The 15,342-nt window shown below is 36.4% G+C and overlaps 1 protein-coding gene across 1 annotated transcript in view; it reads left to right on the top strand.

The window, feature by feature from the left end:
- The window catches only part of TP53BP1 (tumor protein p53 binding protein 1), a 127,288-nt gene that overhangs the window by 70,296 nt on the left and 41,650 nt on the right, over positions 1-15,342 (top strand). The window contains exon 17 of the mRNA XM_044660015.1: positions 1,051-1,143. Within this exon, the coding sequence (XP_044515950.1) occupies positions 1,051-1,143 (93 nt within the window). The remainder of the gene's footprint in view (positions 1-1,050; positions 1,144-15,342) is intronic.

Consider the following 15,342-nt stretch of genomic DNA (forward strand, 5'->3'; position numbering starts at 1 on the left):
ATTCTAAAGTTAGGGAGACTCTTAGAGTATGGAAGAAAGAGGTCCTGCAAAGCAAGGGTGGAAGTGCATTAAAGTAAGAGATTGGAATGAAGTACAGTGATAGTGATATGTATTATTGATAGTGGTATTAAAGTATTAGTACATGTTTATCTTGTTTTAAAAACAAATCCAGATAAACTTCATGATCTATATAGAAAAAGATAGATTGTGGGAGGTTTTTTCCAAAATAGCTTTAACACAGGAGTACTTTAGTTCCACTCCTCTCCTCCCCTCTCTTCTTTTCTTTCTTTCCTTTCCTTTTCTCTATTTTTTTTTAAACCTTTACCTTCCATCTTAGAAATCAGTCCCAGGGCAGAAGAGTGGTAAGGGCTAGGCAATTGGGATTCGCCCAGGATCACATAGCTAGGAAGTGTCTGAGGTCAGATTTAAATCTAGGACCTCTTATTTCTAGGCCTGGCTCTCTATCCATTGAATTGCCTAGTTGCCTTTTTTCTCCTCTCCCTTCTCCTTTCCTCCTTACAACTCTCTTCTCCCTCTCCCCTCTCTTCTCTTCCTCTCCTCCCCTTCCCTCTTCTTTCCTCCCTCCTTTTTCTCTTCTTTTCTTTTTTCTGTTTCTGTACATGTTACTTTTCATGAGGTTCTATTTGGAAGAGAAATCACACTGCTGTCTGCCTACAGATGGAGCAGTGTTGCTATTTCTGTGTATTCATGAGATTACACAGTCCCAGGAAGAGACAAAACCTGCAATGGGACAGAAGTATGGTGATAATATGGGACTAGGCATTGCTCTGATCACATTGTTATTGCTAATGATTTTCTTCATGAAGATTTTTCTCATGCTGCATAAGAAATAGAAGAAAGCTGCATCCTTGATCAGGAGAAGAAATGTAAAGGAAGGATTGTTCCCCTGCAATTCCAGAAAGATATTTCTAACATATAGCATGATCCCTGACACATAACAGGCACTTAATAAATGTTTGTTGATTGCTTGAAAGGTATTTCTTCTACTCAAACAAATGTAGAATTATTGCTTTACCTTGTTATCCTTAGTTCTCAGAAGACAGTGTCTGTGTTTAGCCGTGTCTGTGAAGTCCAGCAGGGTGATGAGGCCAAAGGCCATGATCTCCCATCAAATCTCATCAGGTAAGCATTATTTTCATAGTATCTTTGCTCCCATTTTAAATCATAAATTGATTGCTTCCAGAAACTGTTTGGTCTCTCTTTGTGGTCTCCAGTTTAGCATTTTTTTTTTAACCCTTAATTTCTGTGTATTGGCTCCTTGGTGGAAGAGTGGTAAGGGTGGGCAATGGGGGTCAAGTGACTTGCCCAGGGTCACACAGTTGGGAAGTGTCTGAGGCCGATTTTGAACCTAGGACCTCCTGTCTCTAGGTCTGACTCTCAGTCCATTGAGTTACCCAGCTGCCCCTCCAGTTTAGCTTTTTACTTTGGTTTTGGTATATTCCAACCAGGCCAAATCTTATTTATTTAAAAAATGGTCTTTGAAAAAATCTGCATCTGATCCCATTCTGTGTTCTCCTATCTTCTCAAAAGGTTTCATCCTCAATCTTCCTCTCTATTCAACCTCTCCCTATTAACTGGTTTCTTCTCTACTGCTTTCAAAACATGCTCAAATCTTCCACACTAACATCCTCAGAAAGCTTTCATTAGACTCTACCATCCCTCAAGTTTCATTCTATATCTCTACCCCCTTTCTTAGTGAAATTCCCTGAGAAAGCCGTCTATACTAGCTACCTCAATTTCCTCTCCTTTCTTTAACCCTTTGCAATCTGGCTTTGACTTTATCACTCAAACAAAACTGTACTTTCTAAAGTTACCAACAATCTCTTAGTTGCCAAATCTGATGGTCTTTTCTCAGTCTTTATCCATGACTTCTTTCCTACATACTGTCTTCTCAATGAGTTTTCATGACACTAAACTGTCCTGATTCTTCACTCTTTTTGATGACTCTTCAGTCTCCTTTCCTGGCTCATCATCTAGATTATGTTCTCTGAGGGTGTTCCCCAAGATTCTGTCCTAGGCCCTCTTTTCTTGTCCCTCCATTCTTTTCTTGGTAACATCATCAACTTCCATGGGTTTAACTATCATCTGCATATCCAGCCCCAGTCTTTCCCCTGAGTTTCAGTCCCATATCACCAGATATCTATTGTGCATTTGAGACTGGCTGTCTCATTGACATCTCAAACACAACATGTCCAAAACTGAACTCAGTATATTTCTTCCCAAACCTATGCCTTCTTCCAAACTTCCCTGTTTCTTTTGAAGACATAACCATTTTTTTAATCTCCCAAATTGGTAACCTTAGCATTATCCTGGACTTTCTTACCCTCTTTTACCTCAGATTCAACTGTTTGCTAGATCTGCCATTTCTATTGCCACGACATCTCTTGAATCTGATTCTTTTCTCCTCATGTAGCCATTTCCTTAGTTCAGGCCTTCCTTACCTCTTGCCTAATATTGTAGTAGTCTCCCCTGTGGCTCAAGTCATTCTTTGCTTCTATATCCTACACACTAATGCCAAAGTAATTTTCCTTAAGCGCAGATATGACTGTGTTAATCCCCCTGCTTTTTCAAGTCTATCACCTCTAACAATAAATATAAAGTTTGGTTTAGTTTTTAAAGCCTTTCACAATCTGGTCCCAACTGATATAGGTTTCTAGTCTTAGTGGACATCACTTCCCACTTCCTGTACTTTATAATCCACATGACATTTTATCTCTCATCTCTGTGTCTTTGCATTGGACATTTTACTGGCCTGGAATACATTCTTTCCTTTCCTACCTTGGTGAGTTCTTCTCTTTAAGATGCTGGTCAAGCACCATTTTCTGCACTCTCTTTCCCAGACTACCTTATATTTAATTTTTATATATTTGTATTTATTCACTGCATATTTATACTTTAGATATTTGAACTTATGGTGCATTTAAACTTTAATAGCTTGAAACTACACCAAAACTTTTTTGTGATACTCCTTTTTAAAAGGCATACTCCCTAGTGAGGAGGAATTGTTTCATTCTTTGTACTTGTATCCTCATTGCCTGACATAATGAATAGTTTGTAGTGATGATTAAAAAATATTAGTTGGTTGTTGATTAATAAATTGCTGAGAGTCTTCCATACATTTTTATAGGTATAGGAAAGGTATGTTGTTAATCTTGCTGTCAAAAAGTTCTATGACTCAGTCTTCATTAGTTTTTTAAAATATTATGGAACTTTTTAATTTCCACTTGCAGATTATTTGTTTATACATTAAACTTTCATAGTTCATATACAGCAACCAGCGCAGTAACACAACTCATCCGTGTCATCAACCTATGTCTGTTGGTAGTGCAAGTGTTGCCTCTCTCAAGATTTGAAAGACACTAACTTTAATTTGTTCTGGTTTGCCTATATTATACTATATAATCACCACAGTGTATTCATTGTATATTAAAATGGCTCTCTGTGTTAGTGAGTTGCTTTTTTTGACTTGGATTTCATTCTCATCAAAAAGGATGGCAATATTTATATGGGAGTTGCACTTGAACATATCTAATAATTCTGGCCATTTATTTCATGCCCATACTCTCCAGAGGGTCTTCTGCTTACCCAAGAAGATAAACTTCCTATATTGAAAACTATTATTCTATTGTTAATCTGTCTGGCCTTTAGACTCTGTCTTGCTAGCTGTCACAGATGACCATTAGCCTTCCTTTTATCCATCTTGGCTGCCAACCCTTATAATTAGGCTCTTTTGCTTTTTTGAATTTGCTTAAAAAATTAAATATTATTTTTAATAAGTAAATATCCACTTCCTGTAGGAATGAGAATGGGGGAAAAAGAGGGGAAGGTTTTTGAAACAGGCTAGGAGAGCGAGCCAGATTGGGGAATGCTTTGTAACTTTGAAGTCATTCTCTTCTCCCTAGGGTGGTTTATGTCTTGAATACTCCTGTTACCATAATAGCTTTTTATGGTTTAACCCTAGGATCTTGAGAGGGAAAGAAATAAGTTAGGATATGAGTCAATGATGTTGGGCAATAGGAATGGGCACAGACTTCAGATGGGACAAGAACTCTAGAGCAAGTTACCCTAGAAAGCTAGTATTTCCTTCCCCCTCTCCCTTAGAGTTTCTTAAGAAGCATCCTTCTTTCCTTCTCTGAGTCTTGTTCTATCAATTTTCCCTTTTCTCCTTTGCATTTTTGATCTTTTTCTCTCCATTGACTTCTTCCCCTCAGTCCATAAGCATATTAAAAACTCCCCTAATTTAAAACTCTTCCCTTAATCTTACTACTCCCTTGAACTGTTATCCCATCTTATAACCTTCATTTTACCATCAACCTTGAAAAGGATGGTTGTACCTGCTCCTTTCTCTTCCTGACCATGCCTTCATTTGATTTAATAATTACTCATTTCTTAACTTCTGTAGTCTGATTTTTACCAGTTCTATCATTGCTGCTCTTCTACTCCTTTCAGTCTTACTTCAGCCTTTACCACTCAAAAGTCATTACTGACTCAAAAAAAAAAGCCTTTTAAAAAATTAACAAGCATTTTTATCTCCACTCCCCCTTCTCTCCACTGGGGGAAAAAGGAAAAATAAAACACTTGTAACAAATCTATAGACAAGCAAAACAAATTCCCATATACAAAAATGTGTGTCCTATTCAGCATGTTTTATCCAATACTTCTCTGTTTTGAAGAAGGTAGCATTTTTTAACATTGGTTCTTTGGAATGATGGTTGATTATTATATTGATAGAGTTCTTAAGACTTTTAAACTTGTTTCTTCTATAATGTTATAATATAAAATGTTTACCTAATATTGTTCACTTCAGTCTATACCAGCTCATTCAAGTCTTATCAGCTTTTTTTGAAATCATTTCCTTTTTCATTTTCTTAATGGAATTAATAGGGTTCCATTATATTCATATATTATAATTTGTTAAAGCCATTCTTCAATTTATAGACATCCCCTTAGTTTCCAGTTCTTTGCTGCTACAAAAAAGAGCAGCAAAAATAATTTTGTACATAGGCTTATTTAGTGGTATTACTGGATCAAAGAGTGTTCCCAGCTTAGTAAATTATCGGGCATAGTTTCAAATTGTTTTCTGTATTGACTGTACCAATTCATAGTTCCACCAAAAGACCAATGACTTTCTAATCCATATCTTCAGATAATATTCTGCCCCCCCCCCACTCTCCAAAAAAAACAAAACCGAAAATAACTCCTCCTCTTGAAACTTCCTCATTTTTTGTCTTTGATGATATTTTTTAATAGAATTTTTTTTATTTTTAGAAAAATTTCCCATGGTTACATGATTCATGTTTTTACTTTCCCCTTCACCTCTCAAACCCCTCCCCTCATAGCCAACATGCATTTCCACTCGTTTCAACATGTATCATCAGTCAAGACTTATTTACATATTATTGATAGTTGCATTGGTGTGGTAGTTTCTAGTTTACATCCCCAATCATGTCCTCGTCAACCCAAGTGTTCAAGCAGTTGTTTTTCTTCTGTGTTTCCTCTCCTGTAGTTCTTCCTCTGAATGTGGCTTTGATGATATTGCAATAACCTAGTTTTAATCTCTTTTTTGGTATATTATATACATGTTTTTAAAAAAGCATAAAATAAATTTAAAACATTAATTCAAAACTGTGTTGATGAACTTTTTCTTCTCTCCTCCTGCATAATTGATGCTTTCTTCTTCTTTTGGGGACACATCTTTGTAACCACTCTTCTCTTGTTCCCCACCTGCCCATTCATAACAAGTGAGCATAGTCAAGCAGAGAAAATGTACACATTGTCTGAGCCTGGAAATATGTCTCATTTTGTATCTTTAGTTCATCACCTGTATGTTAAGATGTATGTAGCATGTATTATTTTTAGTCCTCTGAAGTTCATGTTGTCATTGAGTCCAAGTGTAGGTAGTATTTGTTGGTTGGGGATTGGAAGTACACTGGGAGGAAGGAGCAAGACTGGAATCATGAACCAGATATCTGGTGACAAATGACTACATCTAGGTCTGGGTATTTGGTCTGGAGTTTTCATTCAATTTGGGAGACAGTATGTTCACATACTAGTAGAGAAAGAATATATACAAAATGGATATAATATAATTTGGGGAGAAGGTACATAAGCACCTGGAAAGATCAGGGTTTCTACCTCCCCCATGAAGAACAGAGAGCTTGAATTGAGTTTTGAAGGAAACCAGATATTCCAAGAGACAAAAGTTAGGAGGGAATACATAACAGATATGGGATAAAGCCAGTGCAAAGGCAGAGAAGTGGGAGATTGAGCGTCTTATGTGCAGAACATTGAATAAGTTGGTATGACTAGATTATAGAATGTGAGGAGGGATTGTATAAGAAGTTGAGAAAGTTTAGAAAGGGACCAGATTGTGAAGATATTTAAATATCAAGTAGAAAGTTGTATTTTTTTTCTTGAGACAATAGAAGAAGCCATTGAAATTTGTTGAGTAAGGTAAGGGATGATGTAAGGTAATATGATCAGACCTGTACTTTAGAGAAGTCATTTTGGCAGCTATGTGGTAGATGCACTGGCATGGGAGTAGATTTGAATTGGGGAGACCAAATAGGTAAAAAGAACAGAGCCCTGTGTAGAAGGTTGGGGTATACTCATAGTTAGCATGGCTGCTGAATAAGCCACAAATACTAAGAAGTGTTGAAAGAAGTAGGAGGGGAACCAGGAGAAAGCAGTGAATTGAAATCCCAGAAATGAAAATGTAATCTAGGATATGAAGATAATCATCAGTGTCAGATGCAGCAAAGATATCAGAGGAAATGAGGATTGAAAAATGTTGCCACACATATTCATGATTCATAGAAGATAGAAAATTGGTAGCGCTACATTGAAGAATTGTCAAGATCTAAAAACATTAGAGGAAATTTAATAGGACAAAATGTCAAATCTTACTCTTGGGTTAAAAAAAAATCAACTTCATAGATTTAAGATGGGGAAGACATGGCTAGATATCAGATCGCCTGAAAAATAACTAAGGGTCAGAGCAGCTAGGTAGGCTCAGTGGATAGAGAGCCCTACCTGGAGATGGAGATTTGGGGTCCAAATTTGACCTTAGATACTTTCTAGCTATGTGACCCTGGGCAAGTCACTTAACCCCTATTTTGTAGTCCTTACCACTCTTGCCTTAGCATCAATACAGAGTATTGATTCTAAAACCCACCTCTGTATCATTTCTTTTTTCATTCTCAATGAAGAGCCTCTTTGTTATGTGACTGTGAACTATTATAATACCCAACTACCTTTCCTTAATCTCATCTAACCCATCTTGCACATCGATGTCAGATTTATCTCAAGCCATTGTTTTGATTGTGTTATTCTCTTATTCAAAAATCTTTTATGGCTCAACAAGATCCAAACTGATTCTTATAGCATTAGAAGTCCATAACTTTTTGTTCTCCAGTTTATCACTATTGTTTTCCTTCATCTTATATTGAAGTCAAGCTGGACTAATTGAAGTTTCTTGAACATGTCATGTCTTTCCTCCACTTCCTACCTTTTTTCATGCTATTCTTTCTCCCTTTCCCCCATCTCCACCTATCACAGTTTAACCCATTTTTAGGAGCCAAGTTCAGATTCCATCTTTTCTATGAAGTCTTCTTATTTCCTCTAATATTTTGCCTAAACCTCTACTATAACACTTAACACATTTTGTTTTTATTAAAATTATTTGGGCATGTCTCATCTCTCCTATCAGATTTTAAGCACTCAGTTCATGAAAAATGTCTTGTCTTAGTATCCCCTCGTGAAATCTTGCCCAAATAAGTACTTAAATATATGCCTAATTCAGTTAGTTATTGTATCCTCTTTCTTACTCAGTGCTTTTGTTTGTAGAGATAAGTATCCAGTTACTTAGGTCGTGAAAACTCAGATAATTAGGTGAGCATTCAACATATCTTTTCAGGCCATCTTCCTCAGAAATTCAGGAATTCAGGAATTCATTTGGGTGCTATATTCTTGAATGTTTGGGTACTAAAATTGGAGCTGCCATATGAGCATTCAGATGAATGTGCTTTCATTGCTTGTAACTCCTTTAATTTGTTTTGTTTTGTTTTGTTTTATAGTTTCTTCAGAGATGTGTATGTTCCGAATCCTTTGGTTTCAAGTAGGAAAACTTCCTAGAATCTTATTACTCAAAATAGTACATTTGGTTTTATTGGGATTTGTTTCTTATCCTTCAGAAACATTCTGTCACCCTGCATCTGTCTCCATCTCTTTTTACATGTCTCTAATTGGTGGCAGGACTAATTGCTTTGAAAAACTGTCCATTCTTATAGGATTCAGAGTGTAGTTCTAGTTATTACTAAAAATTCACAAGTTTATAATTTACATCTTTGTCTAACTATCACTGGAAAACTCAATTTTTAAGCCTGGAAAATGAAATCAATGTAGTTTTTTTCCCAAAAAGAAACTACAGTTTAAATCATCATTATTAATAAGCATTTATTAATTACTTAATATGTATTGAGCACTCTCCTAATTTTGGGGATTATAAAGAAGGACAGAAACACAATTCCTGCCCACAAAAAAGAGTTCACATTGTACAGGAGAAGATAGCATGAAAACAACCGTGTATATAACATAATACTTATGTTTGTATATATATACACACACAGTTCAAATGGATCTTGGTGGGAAGGCACTAAGTATGGGAGAGGGGACTGGGAGAAAGAGAGTAGGAAAGTCCTCTTGCAGATGATGGGACTTGAGTGGAGCCTTGAAGGAAAGCCAATAGATAGAAGTTAGAAATGAGAACATTCCAGGGAAAATGTAAAGGTTAAATTTAATGGTTGGACAAAAATTTTACGAAATTATATGGTCGCCAATATTTATTATACCTCGAGCCAGAAATTTATTTACAAGTAGAGACGAAACAATAAAGAAGAGAAATGTGAGGGGGTTAGAGAGGTTATCCTATCTTAATCCAGGCAGAGATTAACTAACTCTCAACCAGGAAGGCCGGTAGTGAGTAACCATGCAGCCTCCTCCAAAATGGAAGCTAGTCTCTCCAGAAACTAGGAAAGGAGCCAGCCTTTCACTCACCCCACTAAGTAGTCCAGGAGTCAAGAGTCCAAGTTGAAACCTAGCTCCAAGCCCATGATCCAGGCTGTCTCCAGAGAAGCTCCCTTGAAGACACTTTCCAGTCAGGAGACTTTCTCCACAAGACTGACTCAAGCCGAAGGATTCATGGTTTTTATGGTGATTTTTTTTTTTTTTTTGTCCTTGTCTCTCATCACAGGGGTCAATCACAGTTTCCAAATAGTCTAGCACTACTCAGGGGGCAGTGCTTGTGGGAACCAGTTCTCACCTTCTGGAGGGGTGAATACTCATCAAAAGTGTTCACAGATTCCTTGCTGATTGAGTTTCTGAGGGTTTAGACTCTGATTATAGGATTCACAAGTTTGGGACTGAGTTAAAAGGGTGGAGCTCTCTAAATAAGAGACTTGTGAGTTCTCTAAATATGTGCTAGCTTCTTACCTAGTACTAAGTAGGGTATTCAATCTTTTGTTGATTCAATTCAAAAGTAGACAAAGGAGAGTTAATCCTCTATTCACAATCTAAGTAGGGGTACTTAAGTTAGCTTAACTAAAGTGTTAAAATAGACACAGGAAATAAAGAATTTCCTTTTACAAGTGTAAACTCAGAAAAGAGAACAAAGAATTCTCTTTCACACAAGTAAAGAAAGCTATTGAAAAGGCATAGAATTGAGATAATATGTTTCATTTGAGGAAAAGCAAGAATACATGTCACAGGATTCTAGAGTATATGGAGAAAAATCATTGTGAGAAGACTATAAAGGGACAGCTAGGTAGCATTGTACATAGAGAGCTGGTTCTGGAGACTGGAGGTCCTGGATTGAAGTCTGGCTGCAGATACTTCTAGCTCTGTGACCCTACACAATTCACTTAGCCCCTATTACCTAGCTTTTGCTGCTCTTCTTTTTCAGAATTGATGTCAAGTATCAATATGTACTAAGGTAAGAGTTTTAAAAAGAGAAAAAAGAAGGATCTGGGTTGTAAAGAGCTTTAAAAACTAAACAGGATTTTATGTTTCATTCTGAAGGTAGCAATAAGGAGCTACTAGAATATGAGTAGGGAATTGATATAGTCAGCCTTGTCTTTTAGGAAGATTAGCTGGAATACCACTACTGGGTTTGTGCCCTAAAGAGATACTGAAAAGGGGTTGTACAAAAATATTCATAGCCTCAATCTGTGTGGTGGCCAAAAATTGGAAAATGGCAGGGTGTCCCTCGGTTGGGAAATGGCTAAATAAATTATGGTATATGATGGTGATGGAATACCATTATGTTGTAAGAAATGATAAAATGCCTGATTTCTATATGAACTGGAAGAACCTCCATGAACTGATGCAGAGTGAAATGAGCAGAACCAAGAGAACATTGTACACAGAAAATGAAACATTGTGGAATGATTGTATGTAACGGACTTTGCTACTAGTAGCAATACAGTGATCTAGGACAGACTTGAGGGATTTATGAGAAAGAATGCTATCTATATCAAGAGAAAGAACTATGGGAGTAGAAATGCAGAAGAAAAACATATGACTTATCACTTGTTTATCTGAGTACATGATTTGGGGGTTTGGTTTTAAAAGATTGTTCTATTACAAAAGTGAATGATATAGAAATAGGTATCAAGTGATAAACTTTTGGCTAAACCCAGTGGAATTGTTTGTTGGCTCTGGGAGGGGGTAGAGAAGAAAGGAGGGAAAGAAAATGAATCATGTAAACATGGAAAAATATTTTAAAAAAATTTTTTAAGAGGAAGATCAGCTGAGTAGAAGATAGCCTAGAAGGGGAAAAACTTGTGGCAGGGTTGCTAACTAGTAGGCTATTGCAATAGTGTAAAATAATAGTATTGGCAATGGATTGAATATGTTTCAGTAAGTCAATAAACATGAATTAAGTGGCAGGCACTGTGCTAAGTGCCAAGGATACAAAGAAAAACAAAAGATAGTTTGTGCCCTCAAGGAGCTCATGATCTAATGGAGACAACAAGCAAAGCAAATTTATACATACCAGCTATATACAGGATAAATAGATCAATCAGAGAGGGAAGGCATTGGAGTTAAGAGGAGTTATTTGGGGAAGATGAGCTTTTAACTGAGATTCAGAGGATGCCAAAGAAACCATTAGGTGGACAGGAAGAAGGAGAACATCTCAGTTGTAAGAGACAACCAGAGAAAATACCCAGATTCAAGAGATGGAATGCCTTGTTTGTGGAACAGTAAGGAGGATGTGTCACTGAATTGAAGAGTACATGATACTACATGACAGTGTCAGAAAATTGGAAAGATCGAGAGGAGCTAGGTTAAGAAGTGCTTTGAATACTTAGAAGATTTTGTCTTTGATCCTGGAAACAGTAGGTAGCCACTGGCGTTTATTGAGTAAGGGAGGGTGTGCACGTGTGTCTATGAGTGTGAGACTCGATCAGACCTGCACTTTTGGAAATCACTTTAATGGCTGAATGGAGAGAATAGGGAGAGACTTGAGAATCAATAATTTGGCATGGAGTGATGAGGGCCTGCACCAGTGTGATAGTAGTGTCAGAGGAGAGTGGGGGATATAATGGAGAGATGTTTCAAAGGTGAAATTGACAGGCCTTGGGAACAGATTGATTATTGGGGGCTATGTGTGTGAGAGAGTGAGGAATCCAGGATGACTGCTATTAGGTTGCATACCTCAATGATTAGGAAGATGATGTTGCCTTTGATCATAAGAAAAGTTAGGAGTGAGGGAATGTTTAGGGGAAAGATAATGACTTTAATTTTGGATGAGTTTAGTTTAAGATGTCTGTTGAACATCCAGTTGGAGATAGCTGAAAGGCTGCTGAGTATGCAAGATGAGAGCTCAGCAAAGAAGTTAGAGCAGGAAAGGTAGATTCAAGAACCATTGGCATAGAAATGTTAATAAGAGGTAATTTGATCACCAGATGAAGTTGTAGAGAGAGAGAGAAGAGGGCCCAAGATGGAACTCTATGGGACATCTCCAGTCAGAGAGTTTGTTCTAGAAGAGGATACAGCAAGAGATAGAGAAGTAGTCATATAGGTAGGAAGAGAAGCATGGGAGAATGGTGTCTCAAAAACCCATAGAGAGGGGCAGCTGGGTAGCTCAGTGGAGTGAGAGCCAGGCCTAGAGACAGGAGGTCCTAGGTTCAAAGCTGGCCTCAGCCACTTCCCAGCTGTGTGACCCTGGGCAAGTCACTTGACCCCCATTGCCCACCCTTACCAATCTTCCACCTATGAGATAATACACCGAAGTACAAGGGTTTAAAAAAAACAAAAACAAAACAAAAAAAAAACCCATAGAGAAGAAAGTATCAAGGAGAGTGACCAACAGTAAAGGCTGCTGAAAGTTCAGTGGGAATGAGAGTGAGAAAAGGCCATTGGCTTTGGCAATAAAGCAATTGATTGTAACTTTAGAGAGAGGAGTTTTGTGAAGTGATGAGGTCAGAAGCTACATTATTACAATATTACATTATTACAAGGGAATTATTACTACATTATTACAAGGGAAGAAGAGTTGGTGGGGAGAGAAAGTAAAGGTACCTTTGGATATGGCCTTTTTAGGGAGGTTAGCTTTAAAGGGCAAAAGAGTTTTATAGAACAATAGTTAACAAGTTAGCAATGATAGAAGAATCAAGTGGAAGGGTTTTTTTTTTTTTTTCCCCTAAGATGAGGCTTTTTTTTTTAGGGAGTAGAGAAGAAGCCAGTAGACTGAGAGAAGGCAGTCCTTTGAAAGAGAATGTTATACTTGATTGAGTATTTGTTTAATCATGATAAGGAGTAAGGCCACCTTGTGATATGAGATTGGGGTGAAGGAGGAGATAGCGATAGAAGGTTTCTCAGTGATAGGAGATAATAAGGAAGAGGGATTTCTGTGACTTCAACTTTTTTCTGTAAAGTTGGAGGCAGATTTCTCCACTTAAAGCATGGGGGGGAAGGGGAGACCATGGTGGGTTTGAAGAAGGATGATTACTTAACATCGGTCAGGTCCCAGTTGAAGTTATATAGCATAAATTTGTAATGGACCCATCTAAAATGGTTGCAAATGTGATTTTTCTCCACATTTGTTCAGCAGCCCAGGTATAGAAGCAGAAGAGAAGGAAGATGGGAGTTATCTAAGGCTGGGACCTTGTTGTGTTGAGTATGAGTGTGAGAAGTTGAGGATGACATCTGGATTGTGGTGTCAACAGCAATAGAGAGGTGTCACAAATTAGACATATTATCACAAATATTAGCAGTACTAGAAAGTTAGTAACTCATGACTTTATGCCTAAGGATATAGGAACACAATAAAGTATATACTTTAGGACCAGAGCTTAATGCTTAATGAGCAGAAAATTTTTTTTATCGTATTATTTGAACCTAGATGTCTTCATTACCTTTAACAGCTTCTTTGAGTCATCCTTAAGAATTCCTAGACATTGAAGATTTAGGTGAATATTGTTAGAAATAAAGAAATCTCTAGGTCATGATTCTGAGCTGAAGATCCAAACTTTAGTTGTGGTAAATTAAAGCTTGAAGTCTCTCCATGCTCAGCCTATGGTGATGAACTCATATAGATGTACAACAGTATGTTTTATAGTTGTTGTTGTTTTTTTTTAAACCCTTGTACTTCGGTGTATTTTCTCATAGGTGGAAGAGTAGTAAGGGTGGGCAATGGGGGTCAAGTGACTTGCCCAGGGTCACACAGCTGGTGTTTTATAGTTTTTTGACAGTTGATTGACGTAAGTCATTAACACTATAGAAGGTATATAGATAGGATGGTAAAAAAACATGAAATTGTTTGGTAACAAGGGTTTGAAACATTTGATACAAAGTCAAAAGTTCAGTACAAGATTTTAGTTAATCCTTCAAAACCATCATACTATTTAGGTCAAAATAATCTTTCTTGGCCATGATACTCTGGGGAACCTATATTTATCCTGTATATAGCTTGTATGTATAAACCTATAACTCCCCCTCCCCCCACCCCCTGTGTGTGCAACACACTCTGAATGCATTCAGTGATGTGTTGATTATAATTTCATTACACAAGGGTCTAGTCTTTATATGTGTAACTTGGGACAGATATTGTTTTATCAGGATACAGAATACAACTGATCAATACAGAATATATGATCAATAATAATGTTAGCTTACATTATTTTAAAATCAAATCAACATTCTCTTCTCTCAGTATCATATTTCAATTATTGGCTTGATATAATGATTTAGCTGCCTTTGATGCTCTATGGTATACAAACATTTCAGTCTAAATTTTAAAATAACATTTTAAACATTACCTCTCATGAGGTTTTTTTTTAAACATGTGACTAATTTGGGTATTACTTTGAAAACTCAAACCTTAATTCACTTTGTTTAAGGTTAAAGCCATTAATGAGATGTTTCACAATATCAAATTTTTAATTATTGCAGTTAACACTATGTTGATAGAATTTGCGTTTCACTTAGCCTTTCATAATTCTCTTATTATGAATTGCTTAAATATTCAAAATAAAGTTTCGTTTATCACAATAGTAATTATTCTTTTAGAAGAACATTTTTTTACCTTTGATGCCAATATCAAATTAGGTAGGTCAAATAGCATCCAGTTAATCCTTTGTCATAAGTTAGAACATTTTTATAATAAAAATGAGAAGTAAAACCTTTTAAAATAATAATTTTACAAGTATACCATACTAACATTTATCAAATCTATGATCATTACAAAACACGAGATTATTGAAACTTCTACAATTACAATACACACATCTCTAATCCTATAAAATTTGATAGACAAATTGTAAATACTGAATTATGATTACATATTCAGAACCTAAAAATTTTCTAAGTTTAGCACAATTAAGAATTAAGGTGTTACTTCAAAACAAAATATGAGAAAGAGGACATTTAGATATTATATCCATTATTAGTATTAAATATTTCTGTTTTGGCTGATCAGACCAAAACAGATGCTAGGACTAATGAATAAGACAGATAAAATAAATCATGCTGGTACCAAGCACACAAAAAATAAAGTAAATTAGAGTATTCCCTTAATTTCCTCTTACTTGTTAAAAGCTATCGCTGCCACTGCTATTACTTTCTTCTGTCATTACTCTCTCTGAGTTCCTTTTAAGGGAAAACATGAAGTATAGATCAAAAGTATAGACATATAGAAAAAAAGTAGCAAATTTTGGCAAAAGCAGGTTCTTTTGGATAAACACACAACTTGATGATCTCATGCAATTTTATCACCCTTATTTCTTTGTTAGGGAATATTTATAGAGGATTATTTCTTTGGCT

Source organism: Gracilinanus agilis, chromosome 2 (genome assembly GCF_016433145.1).
Source record: "Gracilinanus agilis isolate LMUSP501 chromosome 2, AgileGrace, whole genome shotgun sequence".
Lineage (NCBI taxonomy): Eukaryota > Metazoa > Chordata > Mammalia > Didelphimorphia > Didelphidae > Gracilinanus > Gracilinanus agilis.